The sequence below is a fragment of the Carlito syrichta genome, unplaced genomic scaffold (genome assembly GCF_000164805.1).
Source record: "Carlito syrichta isolate Samal-C Ts95f unplaced genomic scaffold, Tarsius_syrichta-2.0.1 Scaffold302386, whole genome shotgun sequence".
NCBI lineage: Eukaryota > Metazoa > Chordata > Mammalia > Primates > Tarsiidae > Carlito > Carlito syrichta.
This window is the reverse complement of record NW_007246482.1, coordinates 523,285-540,985: the sequence shown is the minus strand read 5'-3', so window position 1 is coordinate 540,985 and position 17,701 is coordinate 523,285. Positions and strand designations below refer to the sequence as shown.

Genomic DNA, 17,701 nt, shown 5'->3' with positions numbered 1-17,701 from the left:
GCTGATTTTTCGATTTATTGTAAAGATGAGGTCTCGCTGCCCAGGCGGGTCTCGAACCCGGGGGCTCAGGCAATCCACTCACCTCAGCCTCCCAAAGGCACGGGATTACAGGCTGAGCTGCCGAGCCCGCTCATTTATTCTTTTATACACACATCTACAAGAATTCTGCATGTGATTTCACAATGCTAACAGTCCTTCTGAAGCCAATGTCTACTAGAGAAGAGCCTCTAAGCCCGATGGAATAACCCAACAGGTCCCTATAATTGATAGGTATGTAGGAAATGCCTCAGAAATGAATACCTGCTACTGCTGCTCTAATAAAAAACAAAAAAGCAACTTAACCAAAGATGGGGGCTCTAAAGGTTCCCAAGATACCTTGGAAAAATAGTTTGTAGGACCAGTTTTTCCAAGTGAAATCTTATAAAGAAGAATCATCTATAAAATAGATCGAAGTATTATGGCTAGGACTGAAGAAGAAGATAGAGGTCCAGCCCTTACCCTCACTTTCCAAAGTGAACCACTTCCAGATTTCTTGGAAATAGTAAGAAACCTACTGTATTAGCAAATGATGAGCCAGTCTCCTGATCTCTTATTTGAAACCCAAGACAAGTACCTAATATTACTGAAATAAATCTTGAAGCCAAGTTTATATATATTGTGATTTGTCACAAAGAACTGACAGAACCATGTCTGAATCAGAGTAGGGAGTCTCAGAGCCTCCTCAAGAAATTCCAGAAAATGAAGTGATTGCCCCTAGAACTCCCACCTCAACCTTAGATTTGAGACTCTCAGATTCTGGGTCATTACCTGAAGTTGCAAGCAAATGATACCACTAAGTTTTCCCTAAAGAAGTTAGACATAAAACAAAATGAGACAACTGCCTAGGAAAAGCAAAGCACCCCCAAGAGCAGAGTGATGTCCCACATTCCACTAAAGGTGAATCTAGCCCATATAAAGCCATGATGAGGCTCAAGCTTGTGTCTCCTGCTCTGGCTTACTTGAAGAAGAATAAGAAGTTACATAACAGCCCCAAACCTCATCTAGTAATATAGGAGGAAACTTAAAACAAGAAATAAAAATCCCACTAGTAACCCTGGGACTGGCACTCTTCCAAGCTAGCAATAATACTGCATGCTTCCTAAACAGTAACCATCTCCAGGGACTTTCCAAGTAGCAGGAAAAGAAATACCTTCTACTCAGGTTCTGAGGCTCCTCCTCACTCAGAAGGCCTAAATTCAGGAGCAGGATCCAAAGTTCTAAAGCTAAGAGAAACAAGGTAACCTTTACATAAAAACAAACAAAGGTCTAAACACTAGAGATTTCCCTTTTCCTCCAATATTTTCAAAAGTAACTTGTGATCTTCAGATAAACTGCTTTAGAACAGAGGTTGGTGAACCATATATGGCCAATGGGTGAAATCCAGCCTGCCATCTTTTACTAAAAATAAAGTTCACAAATCTAGCCTGCCATCTTTATTGTAAATAAAGTTTTACTGGAACATATTGATGCGCACCCATGTACGTACTGTCTATAGCTGCTTTCATGCCACATCAGCAGAATTGAGTAATTGCAACACCATATGGCCTGCAAAGCCTAAAATACTATCTGACTCTTTACATAAAACATTTGCTAGGCCGGGTGCGGTGGCTCATGCCTATAACCCCAGCACTTTGGGAGGCCAAGGTGAGAGGACTGCCTGAGCCCACGGGTTCGAGACCAGCCTGGGCAACTTTGCGGGGCCTCATCTCTACAATAAATTTTTTTTAAAAACTAGCCAGGTGTGATGGCGCATGCCTGTAGTTCCGGTTACTTGGAAGGCTGAGGCGGAAGGATCACCTGAGCCCAGCAGGTCAAGGTTGCAATGTCTGGGAGCATGCCACTGCCCTCCAGCCTGGGCAACAGAGTGAGACTCCAACTCAAAAAAAAAAGAAATTTGTTAACACTGCAATAGAACAGTAATACATTTTTTAGTATAGTACAGTATACATGAGCAATTAAAACCTTAGTTTTAAAAGATGGTTCATTCTTCATTCATTTATGAAAAAAACAAAACAAAAACTGATGGGCAAAAGAGAAAGGTTACATCCTCTCTGAATTAATCTCTAACAAAATGATAAAGGCAGTTCCCTCTATTTTCAGTGTTAGTTTTATAAAAACAATTAATTACGCAAACTTAGATGACAACTTCATGACTACCTGAATCAAAAAACTGAAACTTCAAATAGAGATGAAGTCATAACAACAATATTTAGCATTGAAAATATTCAGCTAATCTTCTTAAAACACTGTTGGCCAGGAAAAGAATCTAATACTGTTTGGCATCCTCTCAGAATTTACTAACCCTTATACATACACATACACTTTTGCAAAAACAAACTAATTACCAAATAGTAACACAATATATAAGGTAGTCATGTTTCTCAAAAGAGAAAAGTAAAAGCATGAGCCTAATTAACTCAAATGTCATTAGTTTTCTTCAATACAAATTAACTGAGTGCTGAGAGGTGGCAGAGGTACAAATAGGAAAGAGACACAATGATGATACTACTCATAAGACTGTCCAAGCCACAGAGACAGTAAATCAGTCTCCTAAATGGGATAACAACAACAACAAAAAAATTAAGCTATTAATACCATTTTAAAGGAACCTACAAACAATATGCTAACTACTGTCAACCATTTCCTGTTATTATTCCCATTTGAAATCAACAAATACAAGCAACAAGCATTTAATTCACACCTCAGATAAGTACTAAATATAAAGACACCAATACTGCACCAGGTACTTTGGAAGCCCAAAATACAGAAAACCCAGTTCCTGCCCTAAAGTTGGTTAGATGGGAGGGGACATGTACGTTTTGAAATTTACATAGCAAAACAGTTAGAGGTACAAAAGCCATACAGAAAGTACCATAAGGTTCAGAAAAATGTGATTACTCTTAGCCTGGGTATTCAGGCAGAACTTCTTACAAGGCATAATTTAAGATGAACCTAGAGTAAAACATGGAGATAAAGGAGGAGGAAGAAAACAAAAGGACAGATGATAATGGAAAAGACCTCTAAGGGGTCTTAGGGGAATATTTAAGTTATGAGTCTAACTAAAGAGCAGGACTCATGCAGAATTGGCAGCAGCTAGTCTGGTTTTAGGGGCTAGATTACAGCAAGCATTTCATGCAAGATAAGTTGTTTACACATGAATCTACAGACCAGAGTTCTTAATATAGACTTCTCTTTTCTGATTCAGATTTTCCAAAGTAATCTTCCTTCTATATGTAGAAAGTTAAAATGTACAAAGCTGATTTTCAAAATCCCTTACCATCTCAAAGGCTAAAAGCTCTAACCAGAACTTTTCCAAAAGGAGACAAGTCCTACTGTCCCTTTCACAGACACAAAAATAAAACATAGCTAAAAACAGATCCTCACAAATGAGTAGGAAACTAATGCTTTTTTCACCATTTTTTTCTGTATTTCCTCAAACCTTTAATAAGTACAAGTAAAGTAGATATCCTACATTATGATATTTAGGGCCTTTGTCTCAGAAGATAAAAAAAAAAAGTCAGTAACAAGAGTAATCTTTTGGCTTACTACAAATCTGCCCTTAATAATTTCAAGTGTCTTCATTCTCTCATAGGAAAGATTCATTTTAAGGTAGAAGGCTTATTTGCCTTTAGCTTAAGTGGAGATAAGAATTATGATAGGCAAAAGTATGTTTTCCTGAATAGAAGGGAAAGATGTCACAGTGTTTTAATATCTAACAGTTACCAGATCTTAGAAGCAAACCCAAAAGCCATTAAAATGAACGTATATCTGTTAAAAACACCTAGTAAACATTATCTCTCCTATCATTCATATCAATACAATCTTTAATTGAACAAGTAATTAAAGTCACTGTTCAGAGGACTAACAATAACATCAGCCTCTATAATTCAAAACAGTAATATTTATTTACTATGATACTTATAATGGACCAGATAGACACATAAAGCTTACCTTGGTACAAAAAGATTTTGCAGGTGTTTGAGTATACTTTGAACATATAGATTAGGTTCTTTAATAACTGGCAATGGAATGGAATCTTTCGGCAACACTAAAGCCATAATCCAGTCTGTATATACATCAACACAATATTTTACAGTCTCTCCATCCAGTGGAAGGGTCAGTCCATAGCAAATTACTTCCATGGTCCATTTTACCTAAACAAAACAAAATATCCACATAAAATTATTATACATTCCTATCTCAGTAGACTGATTTAAAATGTTCACCTCTTTTATTGCCAAAAATCTCTAAATTGACAATATATTCATCTTAATACACACATCAGATTTATTCTAGAGAATGTACTGTTCTCATATCAAACATACTCATATAATATTTCCCAAGCAGAAGACTTAAGAAGAAAATAAATTACTTCTTTTTAAACATCAGGCCTATGCTAGCTTTTAACCCTTTAGACATTACTATGATTTGCTCTGTGAACTAAAAAGTACAGGTTATTTGAATTTTTCACAGAGATTAAAGGTGTAAAAATAGAAAATTTTAGATATTTTTCTTCATTTAATTTGTATATGGGTATGTTTGTCATCTAGGAAATCATATACATAAATACAGTCAAATTCCATCTCCAGATTATGCAACTGAGCAAACAACAGGAAGACTCAGTATGACTCTTATGTTACAGCTGTTTTCCCTGTCAAAGAAAATAATACTTAAAATGAAGAACAAACACAGGTGAGAAGGAACTGAAGCTAGGTAAGATCTTAACAAAGCACTTAGCTGCACTAAATGAATTCCAGCCTCTTGACCTATCAGAATCACACCCTAGGAGCTGAAAGAACCTACTTGACAGACTACTGACCCCCCACCTACAGTCATAAAGAATGGGTAAGATGCTATAAGAAAGGAGAAAAACTCCAATTTGCAAGAAAGGATGAAATTATATTTCAGACACTGTAAACTGGAAAGTTTCAGTGAATTCCAGATAAAATGGAGACAAATTACTAAGCAGACAACCCATGAACACTTATAAAAAAGAGAAGCATAATCACTGAGAATCAGCCTGCTCAAAAAAATCAAGTCATGCCAGACGAGCTTCATTCCTTTATTAACAGGGTTACTATTAAGAGAGTTGATAACTGTATAGTCCTTGCAACTTACAAAGAACTTTCATAATTGTCATTTAACCATCACAATAACCCAGTGTGAGAGGGTAAACTATTGTCACTATACCTAAGAAAATAGAAGCTTAGCAAGATTAAGCAATTTGGCCCAAACCATTGGTTTGTAAAAGGTGTAGCTGAAAACTTGAACCTGGTCTTCCAACTAGAAATCTGAAGCTATTCTCACCATGCCATCAACAGACTTCTCTGGCAAAGGGGAATCTATGCTTTAGCAAGAAATCTAGACAAATCCAGGACATCCTTGTTGCCCAGAGGAAGACAGAATGGCTGAATTGATGATAACTGGTCAAAACACCACATGACAGAATAACAATGAACTAATGTACCAAGATCATTTTGGAAAAAGGTGCCCAGTGGCATGCCAAAGGCCCTGCCAATATTTTAACTTGGGGGGGGGGGAAAGAAGATCATCTGTAGATCTCACAAAGCTAAAAAAAAGATGGCCAACTTGTTGGATAGAAATTCAGAATTCAAAAAGACTTTGACAGCTTAAAACCAAAGCCAAATCTAACAAGATATACCTATGTATTAAATAGTTTAAGCTCAATAACAACAACGACACCCCAGTTCCAGCCACCTGGACTCATAGTCAGTAGGGCTCAGCTTCTCTGCAGCACTCTTAAACCTGGAAGCCAGGAAGAGGAAGGCAGGGATGGGGATGGGGAGAGCTCAAACTCAACAACTACGTGTAGCCTAAAAACTTGCCATAAGGTAGGCCTTCAGTCAGGGGCCATCTAGAGGCCTTCCATACATACCTCTGAATGGAAATCAGAAGGCTGAGCCTAGAGCTTAGGGGGAAGGATCTGACACTCAAGGCTCTGTCTTGGGCACTTAGCTCAAGTGGAGAATTAGGCATAGCTATTAGGAAGTTCCAGCAGCAACATGACACCATCCATTCCGTATAACTCCCACAAACCCCAAGTCCCAGTCCTCAACCCAAACGAAATCAAAATTGAGAAGTCACATTACATTGGGCAGAAATCTATTAAAAAGTCAACATTAAATAAATTATTCAAGAACAAATGTACATCTTCACATAATAGAACGGAATGAAGAAACACTTACTTCTTTGTCAGTTTTTAACAAACTCTCACTACCAGTCACTGAAGGGGCACCTAAAGCCTGCCCAAGAGGACGGACCACGGCATTTGCCACCTCTCGCCCAACGCTCTCTGGATAGCTGTGTAGCACACTGGTATGGCCCTGATCATTCTGAATCACCAAATGCAGTGACCTCCACTCAGAGTACATTGTGCCACTAAAGTACTATCCAAATGGCACCTGAAAAGACAAAATAGAAATGCATGTCAAATTATATTACTGCAAATTAATAAAAATGTAAAAACACAGATTTACCCTACATGGCAAGATTAAAGAAGGCTGCAAACATACTACCACTAGAAGGAAGGAAAAAAAATTGCAAATGTTTTGGGAAATGTACCAAAAACCTCCTTGGTGAGATTAGGTGGGAAGGCACACCCTGAGAAGCTGCTATCTGAACATCTCCCCCAAAACCCTCAGAAGTCCTAACGCAACACTAGGAAAGATGGCCACTGTGCAGGAGAATAAAATGATCAGATTTGGAACACTTACAGCATGAGGGAACCCTCCCCCATTCAATGGTTCCAGGATAAAAAACATGGGAGAATGGAGTGCCCTAAGTGGGAAGGGGAGACAAGAGTTTAAGAGAGAAATTTTAAGTCAACAGTTTGCGAGTAACTTATATGTTAGAAACATATCCCTATAATTTCCCAGCAACGTCTTCAAATTAGACTTACAAATGGCTTTGAGAATATTTCATTTCCTGCAACAGTGGTGCTCAAACTTGCAATCATGGAAGTCACAGTGTTCTTTAGAAAACAAATTAAGAGATGCCACTTATTAAGCACCTACCACAGGCTACTCAAATAATCACTGAAACAATTCTGTGAATATTCAGTAATGTTATCTCTATTTTACAGGTGAAAACACTGAGGTAAAGAGAGGTTTGCTTCTTACCTGAAGCTTCAGAGCCATAACAGGGTAGAGCTGGGGGTTTGAACCTACTTCTGTTGGGCTCCAAGGCCTATAACCTTAGCCATATTCTCTCTCCCTCGTCTATAAAACTCTCCGTAGCACTTACTGCCTCTCCCATCCTATACATTCTCTATGGCATGGACTAAGCTCCTGCCTATGTGGTCACTCTCCATGAGATGAAATCTAAGTCTACCACACAAATGAGGGATTTAGCTGTGAAAACACCCATGTGAATGCAATGTAACTATTATAACCATAAATGCAGACTCATAAAGAGAATCAACGATGGTTAGTCCTTTCCAATTCATTTCTGTTAACTTCCATTTTCTAATTGTTCTGAAATTTGTTTATCCAGCCAATAGTATCAGCAAAATCCAGAGGCACAATTTTTATCTAAAAGGTTCTATCCCTTACTAGACTCTGGTGTGGCCGTGAGCCCTTTAAGCTATGGCTACTGCCATGTTTCCTGGCTTTGCCCCCCTTCCCTGCCTTGGGGAGGTGAATCTCCCCTTTTTTATTTATTTTTTAAATAAACTATATTTTCTAATCTAAAAAAAATAAACGGTTCTATCCCTTCAGCTATTTTTTCTTCAAAGTGAGAAGAGACTAGCATTGTTTAATTTATCTGGAAAACCTCATAACAGCTCACCAAATATCACTTTCCAAGCGTAAATGATATTTGAGAATCACAGACCTAAACAGGATGAAAATAAAACTCCTTAGGATAAGAGTCAAAGTCATTCACAGTGTGATCCCAAACTACCTTTCTTTCTTCTTTCCATACACAGGAATCCACCATTTTCCTTTCCCCTTCTGTTTCTCCTCTCCCAGCCTACTCAATCTACTCAGCTTCTTTTGGAGTCTGAGGGACTCTGGGCCTACCTCCTCCTCCTCTGGACCTTTCTCTGAAAAATGAGAAGGCAGGAGGAATGGAGCAGCATCTACCAAGGTACCTGTAATTCAAAGGGAGGACTGACTACTAAAATTGTCTCAATTTTCTCATGACTTACAAGGAATTCCCCCAGGGATATCCTGGTGTCCCCTGAAATAAGTGCTTTCACTTGTGGAAGAGGGACAAGGGAAATCTCTGACAGGGAGCCATCACCATCAGAAAACATCACACATTTTTTTCCTTGCCTTTTAAAGTTAATGTATATACACACATAAATACACATATATGTATGTAACATACATACACATACATACACATATAATATGCATACAGTAAATATATACACACTACACAGTCTCTTACCTAAATGCAGAAGAGTGTTATACTATAGGGATTTTTTATTTTTGTTCTGCTTCAGTTTTTCACTCTTTTCATTTTTCTGTTTGTTCCCTATTCAAATAATTCACTTCCCTGGACAGACAACCCATGTTAACAACTTAACATTTCCTCCCATATTTTATTCACCCTAACTCAATCATATTAAAATAACTTATATACATGCATAGCTAGGGATTGTATACATTTGTATATCATGTTTTTCCATTTAACATTACCTCATAAATGTCTTTCCAACTAATAACAGATTCTTTAAAATGATTGTGTAATATTCCATGGCATTTGTATGGCCTAATTTATTCAACCAGTCTCCTAATGATGTGCATTTACTTAATTCCCCATTTTTTTTGTCACCAGAAAATGATACAATAAACATGCTTGCTCATATATCCTTAAGCAGTGGTCTTTTTATTTCTATAAAATAAGTTCCCAAGAGTTAAATTATTAGATCAAAGGGTATAATGGTATTAGTATCATCAGGCTGCTTCCCCAAAAAGCTGTAACAATTTCTATTTACATTAGAACAAATGAGAGCTGTTCCTTTCTCTTACCCTCTTCCCCCTGCCAGAATCAGGCTTTTTTATTTGCCAATTTGATACATATGAAGTGAAATTTCATTGTTCTAGTCAAATATTAACTTTCATTTTATAGGTTCTGTTATTGAATCTGGCTTAAAAGGTTTCTCCCTCTGTTAGTGTTTTTCATACTGGGGGTTATGAAGTAAGTGTAATGGGTAATATTTTCATTCTGATTATATAGAACAGAATGTACAATAATGTGAACAGACATCTCTCAAAAGAAGATACACAAATGACCAAAAACATATGAAAAAATGTTCAACAACACTCATCATCAGGGAAATGCAAGCTAAAACCACAATGAGATACCACCTTACACCAGTCAGAATGGCTATTATTAAAAAATCAAAAAACAGTATATGCTGGCATTGATGCAAAAAAAGGGAACACTTATACTCTGTTGGTGGGAATATAAATGAGTACAACCTCCATGGAAAGCAGTATGGAGACTACTCAAATAACTAAATGTAGATCTACCATCTGATCCAGCAATTCCACTTCTAGGGATCTACTCTAAGGAACAGAGGTCATTATATAACAAAGCCACGTGCACCTGCATGTTCACTGCAGCACAATTCACAATTGCAAAGATGCAGAATCAATCCAGATGCCCTTCAGCCAATCAGTGAATAATGAAAGTGTGGTATACATACACCATGAAGTACTACACAGTCATTAAAAAGAATGAAATCACGTCCTTTGCAGCAACATGGATGAAGCTGGAGATCATCAACCTAAGTAAACAGACTCAGAAACAGAAAACCAAACACCATAAGTTCTCACTCCTATGTGGGAGCTAACCGGTCACAATAGACACTGGGGACACTAAACAGGGGAGAGGGAAAAGGGGAGTAAGGTTCAAAAACTCCTTACAGGGCACAGTGTTCACTATCTGGGGAATGGGCAACTTGAGACCCAGTCCCCATCATACTATGCAATATGTGTAACGAATATGCACATGTACCTCCTGAACCAAAAATTTTAAAATAAAATAAAACAATGTACAATAAGGGCATCACACATAGTAAACATAAGCAATGTTCTCTGAAACTTGCTCTTTTGTAATATATGTTCCGGGTCACAATGTAAAATACATTTCTGATTATAAGTCTTAGTCCAAGAGTTTGAAAGTATAACTCTAAAGTGAATATACAATCTCCTAGATTTTCTTGCAAGGTAATTGTTTAACTCTTCACACAAGTTTCATGTTCATCTGGAATTTACTTCTACAAGCAGTGTAGGAAAGGTCCAATTTTATTTTCTTCTAAATGTACGGTCAGTTGTGCCAGTATCATCTCTTAAAAATACATCCATTCCCTAATGAACTGAAATATCAGTTGTCATATATGAAATTCTCATTTATTTTGGAATCTATATATCTGCTCTGTCCAATGATTTGTCTATTCCTATGCCAATGCTATGATGATTCAATTTCAGTGGTTTTATAGAATGTTTTAATATCTGGAAAGAAAGTCCCTTCATCCCCACTATTCTTTTTCAAAACTGTATTGCCTATTCTATATATTTTTCTGCATACAATTTTATCTTATTTTAAAAATCAACAATAAAATCTTGGTGGAATTCTACTGGCAAATGCTTATAATCACCTTCCCAGCCTCATCTTTTACTGATACTTTCCCACAAACATCCCAAACTATGGCCACAAAGAACTCTGATGATTGCTCAAACCCAACAAATTCTTTCACATCCTATGTTACTGCTCATACTACTCCCACTGACTAAGCTGCCACTTCCCACTTTGATCCACCTGTATGATGTACTCAAAGCCCAACTCAAATGTCCTCTGGGAAAACTTTTCTTGACTCCTCAATCCAGCTCCTTCCAACTAAGTGCCTATTAAAGGCTTGTCTTATAAAGCTTCATGAGATTATGCATTAGCTCACAAGAATGTCAGTCTTTTTTGAATGGGAAACTCATATTTCTGTGAAGTCTCCTACTCTTTAAATGGCAGCTAGGTTGGGCATGGTGGCTCACACCTGTAAACCCAGCACTTTGGAAGGCCAATGTGGGAGGATCATTTCAGGCCCAGAGTTCAAGACCAGCCTGGGAAACACAGAGAGACCTTGTCTCTACAAAACATAAAAAATTAGCCAGGTGTGGTGGCACACACCTGTAGTCCTAGGTATTCCAGAGTACTCCCTGGTACACAGTGGATACTGAATGTTTGACAATGTCAAGGTTTACCAATGGGAAGAAGGATGACATCAGGTGTTCCCTCTATTCCATTCAAATATGTCTGAAACTTTGTATGTCATATGCAAATAAAAATTGAAAAAAAGTTCATTTGTTTTCATTATTATTAAAAATAAAAGTTGAATGCTTTCTAAATATTAAAGATTATTTAATATCTAGTGCCCATTCCAGACAGCACATTATTGGAGGAAAAAAAATTTTTAAGGTTAAAAAAATAATAACTCTCAAACTCTGTGATACATTTAAGAATCATCTAGGGGGCTCTAGTTGAAAATGCACATTCCAAGGCCCCATCCATAGAAAGCTCAATTCTGAAGGCCTAAGCTGGGGCCTGCGACTCTGCATCCTTTAAAAAACAGCTACCAGCTCTCCTAATTCTGAAGATAGGGGTACCATTCTTTTAAAAATAAAAGACCAACCAAAACACTTTTAATAGCTCTTAAATCTTTCTTTTTAAATGTAAAAAATTTATATTCTTGGAACGTATTAATGTTTAAATGATTAAATGTAAGAAAATGAAATATATGCTTTTAAGAAAAATGTAAAGTAGAAAGATATAGAAAAGATACAATGGAAAAGCTGAACTAAAATATTAAAATGTATGTAACAGCAAAAAAGATACTAAACTAACAAAACACAGATAGACAAAAACATTAAGTCAAAGAAGTATATAATTACAGCACATTAAGTAAAATAAGCATCAAAAGCAAACATGAAGAAATCAAAGAAACACACAAAAAAGCAACTATGGTAACATTTAGCAAATTAAATGATAAAACTCAACTCTAATTAGGAGGTAAGGACACACTCAAGAGCTTAGGGCCAATCGTTTTCAATAGAGAAAACTTGCCCCCTAGGACCACCGTGGAAACACTAAGTGTACTTTGGGAAAGGGGAGACTCCTGGTATTTACAGCCAGATTCAGGAAATCTGGACATTCTGCAATACACAGGACAGTCCTGTACAAAGAACAATTATGATACATTTCACATGACTTTGAACATCTGCCAGAAAATCATTCTGTTCTTAATTGTCTAACGCCTAAAAATTTAACTCAATTTACATATAAATACAAAATATACTGTGCAATTTTAATACACTGAATTTTCCAGTAATGCAATTAATCATGTAAACTGAAGAAAAAAACCTGAACTTTATTATGTTTCGAACCTTACCATACCAAGAACTATTCACCATCCTAGAAAAATTCCATCACCAATGGCCATGCCACACATAGTATCTGAGTTGTTAATACTACACACTGTGTCAGGAACACAACACAATCACAAGAACTACATATATACTTATTTAGCCCTTATTTCAAAATGCCAAATATAAAGAAAAAGTGTCATATTGTCTTAATTCTCAACCTACAAGTAGACACAAGCACCTGACTATTCATTATGTCCTTTAATATAATCATGCCTAAGTATTTTTATTAAAATACTAATTTTACTGGAAGAATAATAATTTATGTATTTCATTTGTTAGAGAGTTTCACTGATTTTTTTTTAAATTCAGTGTTGGTAGATTACATATTATCTATTAATTTCAAGATTAAAAAGTAGTCATGATCAAGTACTAGATCTGAGAAGAATGAAAAACATCAGTGTAGAAACCACACCTAATAAACAGGGAAGTAGACAGGGTGGGCACTACAGCAAACTACTAGAGTATTCAGGCTCTGTTTAAAGGGCACAGCTACTACTCAGCATTAGTTGACCATCACCTTGAAGGGATGCAAACCCAGAGTTGACAGATAAGCCAATTTTTCAAGAGAAAAATTTGTGGGCATATCTGTGAAGTCTCCTATACTCTTTAAATGGCAACTAGGTTGGGCATGGTGGTTCACACCTCACGCCTGTAATCCCAGCACTTTGGGAGGCCAATGTGGGAGGATCACTTCAGGTCCAGAGTTCAAGACCAGCCTGGGCAACACAGAGAGATCTTGTTTCTACAAAACATACAAAATTAGCCAGTGTGGTGGCATATACCTGTAGTCCTAGTTACTCCAGAAGCTCAGGAGAAAGGATCCCTTGAACCCAGGAGTTTGAGGCTCCGGTGAGCTTTGATAGCGCCACTGTACTCCAGCCTGGGTGACAGAGTAAGACCCTGTCTCTAAAAAAAAAAAAAAAAAATTGGGTAACTAAATTCAATATGGGCTAAAAACAAACTTATCTATGGTTCAATTTATGCCTCTGATCTAAGAACAAGGTATATGCTATAACAAGGTATATCTGATAACTGAATTAGCACGATCTTTATGCAAAGAGGAGAGTAAAGTGTATACTATGGATAGTTGTTGCTGCCCTGGAAATCACTGCAACCCACCTCTGCTGCAGTGACTGGGTTTATAAGCCAACCATGAAGGTCCTATAACTTCATTTAGTTTCATCTGTGATGCTGTTAGGGGAAAAAAAAGGATTAAGGCAAAGAGTAGTGACATATTTAAAAGCGAGATCCTTCGGGCCCAGTTTTGTCAGTGGTCAGCCTACTCTTAAGCACACAAATAAGAACTTCCTCTTGCTGCTGAGGCTCAGGCTGTCCAAAGCAACAATCCCAGAGATTAAAGAACATCATTACTTTCAGGACCCAAACTGCTGCACAGCCTAGATCCTCCTAGACAAAGATGTCCATATCTGCATCAATCTCTCAGGATAGCACCCATGGAAGACCCTGTCATGTCTTGATCACCTACTCCACTTGCCACAGAGCAACCTGTAGTTCCATCCTGACAATAAACTGGCACAATTGCAAGGCACCTCACCTCAGGCCAATATGCCATTTTTCTAACCATTCACCCAAGGAAAGAATGAATGTTTTGTAGACAGTAAAATCAGGTGCCCTGACCCAGCAACATCACTTACCTTTATCCTTACAAAACAACTCAAAAAAAAAGCACACTTCTTTCACCACAGATGTTCACTGTAGTATTATATATAAGATAGGAAAGTGAGTATAATTTAACTGCCCATCAATAATGGGATGGCTTTATAATTAGAGCATATTAACAATATATACCATTATGCAACCATTAAACAATGAGATTACAAAGAAAGCCAGGCTCGGTGACTCAGCCTGTAATCCCGCACTTTGGGAGGCTGAGGTGAGTGGACTGCCTGAGACCACAGATTTGAGACCCGCCTGGGTAACTTAGCAAGACCTCATCTCTACAATAAATCAAAGAATTAGCCAGGCGTGGCAGTGCATGCCTGTAGTTCCAGCTACTTGGAAGGCTGAGGCAGAAGGATCACTGGAGCCCAGCAGGTCGAGGCTGCGATGGCCGGGAACGTGCCACTGCACTCCAGTCTGGGTGACAGAGTGAGACTCCAATTCAAAACAAATCAATTAATTAATTAAATAAAATAAAATGAATAACAGCAATTTTTTTAAAAAAAAGAGATTACAAAGAAGCATGAAAACATACATGAGAGGGGTTAAAAGTCAGGGGTCTGGAACAACAATTCTTAGATTCAAACCCCAGCTCTCCCATCGGCAAGCTGGATAACTTTGCAAAAGTTAGTCTACTTCTATGTCTGAGCATCTGTAAAATGGAGATAACAGTAGAATAAGAGCGTACTTCAGTGTTGTTGTGATGATTAAAGGATCACATACATAAGCTGTTTGAAACATGCCCTAGTCCACAGTAAGCAATCAATAAATGATAGCTATTAATGGAGGAAAACATATATAATTACAACCAAACATATATACATAACTAAAGATTAAAAGAATCACAGAGAAATTCAAGTACAATTGACCCTTGAACACAGGTTTGAACTGCGCAGGTCCACTTATTTTTTTTTTTTTTTTGAGTTGGAGTCTCACTCTGTCGCCCAGACTGGAGTGCAGTGGCCGCTCCCGGCCACCGCAGCCTCGACCTGCTGGGCTCCGGCGATCCTTCCGCCTCAGCCTTCCAAGTAGCGGGAATTACAGGCGCGCGCTACCACGCCCGGCTGATTTTTTGATTTATTGTAGAGATGAGGTCTCGCTGCCCAGGCGGGTCTTGAAACCGCGGGCTCATGCAATCCGCTCACCTCAGCCTCCAAAAGGCGCGGGATTACAGGCTGAGCCACCGAGCCTGGCTAGGTCCACTTATATGTGAATTTTCTTCTGCCTCTGCCATCCCTGAAACAGCAAGAGACCAATGCCCTCCATTCCTCCTCCTCCTCAGCCTATTCAACTGGAAGACCATGAGGATAAAGACCTTTATAATGATCCATTATCACTTAATGAATAGTAAATATATTTTCTCTTCCTTATGATTTTCTTAATACAATTTTTCTGCAACTTACTTTATTATAAGAATAGTGTATAATACATATAATATATAAAATATGTGCTAATCAACTGTTTATTTTATCAGTAAAGCTTCCAGGCAACATTAGGCTATTAGTAGTTAAGTTTTGGGGGACCCTAAAGTTATATGCAAATTCTTGACAGCTATTAGTAGTTAAGTTTTGGGGAACCCTAAAGTTATATGCAAATTCTTGACAGCTCCGGGGCAGATGTTCCTAATCCCCATGGTATTCAAGGATCAACTGTAGTTTAATTGAGTGGCAGAATTGGTAGTACAATTTTATGTACTAAGTTTTTACTAATAAATCTTCATGGCTGGGCATGGGGGCTCACACCTATAATCACAGCACTTTGGGAGGCCAAGAAGAGAGAACTGTCTGAGGCTAGGGGTTCAAGACCAGCCTGGGTAACTTGGCGAGAACTTGTCTCCACAATAAATCAAAAAATTAGGCCAGGCACAGTGGCTCAAGCCTGTAATCCTAGCATTTTGGGAAGCCGAGGCAAGAGGACTGCCTGAACCCAGGGGTTCCAGACCAGCCTGGGCAACTTGGAGAGACCTCGTCTCTACAATAAATTAAAAAATTAGCCAGGTATGGTAGTGCGCGCCGTAGTTTCAGCTACCTGGAAGGTTGAGGCAGAAGGATCACCTGAGCCCAGCAGGTCGAGGCTGCAGTGGCCACCAGCGTGCCACTGTATTCCAGCTAGGGCAACAGAGTGAGACTTCAACTCAAAAAAAAAAAAAATTAGCCAGGCATGATGGTGCACGCCTGTAGTTCCAGTTACTTGGAAGGTTGAGGTAGAAGGATTGCCTGAGGTTGAGGCTGCGGTAGCCACTGGAGTGCCACTTCACTCCAGCCTATGAGACAGAGTGAGATCCGACTCAGAAAATAAATAAATAAAATAAGTCTTCATGTCACAGAATGATACATATATGTCAGCATCCTGATTATACATGTGAACATTCAGACAATGGAAGGAACCACCAACTCAACTTACTCAAGAAACTATTAGCTAATAAAGCTATTGATTTTTATGTAACTTTATACAATGCAATGTCAAGAACTTGAAGGAGAAAAATTAATAGGACTGGGTTTCCATTTTCTATGAATTTAACTAGAGAGATTAAGACTTATACATAAACAAATTAGAATGCTAAATTTAAAAAAAAACGGTATAGGCAAGATAGTGGAAATTTAGAGGAGAAAGACTATTTTGAAAGATGCGCTGAGCTGGAAAACAACAGGATAGGATCAGGGAAGACTATAGATATGGGGCACATGAACTGCGCATTGAAAGGAAGTTGTGATCTTGACAAAGATAAAAAAATGTACTGGATAAAGAGTGAGAGTAAAAAGGGGCAGACAGAAAATATATAAGAGGACAGACACTTGCTTAGGTAGCAAAAAAGGACCAGAAACTAGAAACCCAGAGTGATGAGAAAGAAGGCTGCATTGTAGAAGGTTATAAGGTTTCAAAGGTAAGCAGTAACCAATTTTGAAGGGCTTTAAACACTAGGACTGGATACGTGTAATAAATTCAGTAAAAACTAGAGGCAGTTTAAATGAAAGTTTAACCTTATCATCATAATTATATAATAGGAATGAACTTTCATTAAAGTACTGTGATGGATATGTATAAGATATCCTGAAGGGACAGCAGAACATCGAACTCCAACGTGACTAATATATTAGGGGTGGGGACTAGTGGGGAAAGTCAGATGATTAAGGGCTTTGCTATGTTAAGCATTCTGAGTCTTCTCCCTAATAAGCTGTCTGCTATCAACCAGAGCTGCTAGCGGAGAAGTTGCCACCTTCAATACTTGCCAAATAAATATAAGAGAAAGAGGGATAAGATGAAAATTCTCCCCTGTGGATCCCTCAACTTCCTTCCCAACTCAACATGTACCCATTTTCTAGGCATTCTTTCTGGAGGTTACTACTATCAGGTGACTATGAACTAGGTAACAGTTTATGGCTTGTAAGCGCCACTGTGGAATAAAATACAAGTCTGGTCTAAATAGCAAACTATCAAAATAATCAAGACAGTGGTGGACACACTAAGACCACAGCCTGACATTAACTACATCAACTGATTCAAGCAATATTGATTACATACCTCCTATGCAT

At 38.0% G+C, this 17,701-nt stretch overlaps 1 protein-coding gene across 1 annotated transcript in view; it reads right to left on the bottom strand.

The window, feature by feature from the left end:
* The window catches only part of RALGAPB (Ral GTPase activating protein non-catalytic beta subunit), a 101,788-nt gene extending 95,323 nt beyond the window's left edge, over nt 1-6,465 (bottom strand). The window contains exons 1-2 of the mRNA XM_021711584.1: nt 6,246-6,465; nt 3,991-4,193 (exon numbers count right to left, since the gene is read on the bottom strand). Coding sequence (XP_021567259.1) covers nt 3,991-4,193; nt 6,246-6,431 — 389 coding nt within the window. The 5' untranslated portion in view covers nt 6,432-6,465. The remainder of the gene's footprint in view (nt 1-3,990; nt 4,194-6,245) is intronic.
* Nucleotides 6,466-17,701: the final 11,236 nt, after the last annotated feature.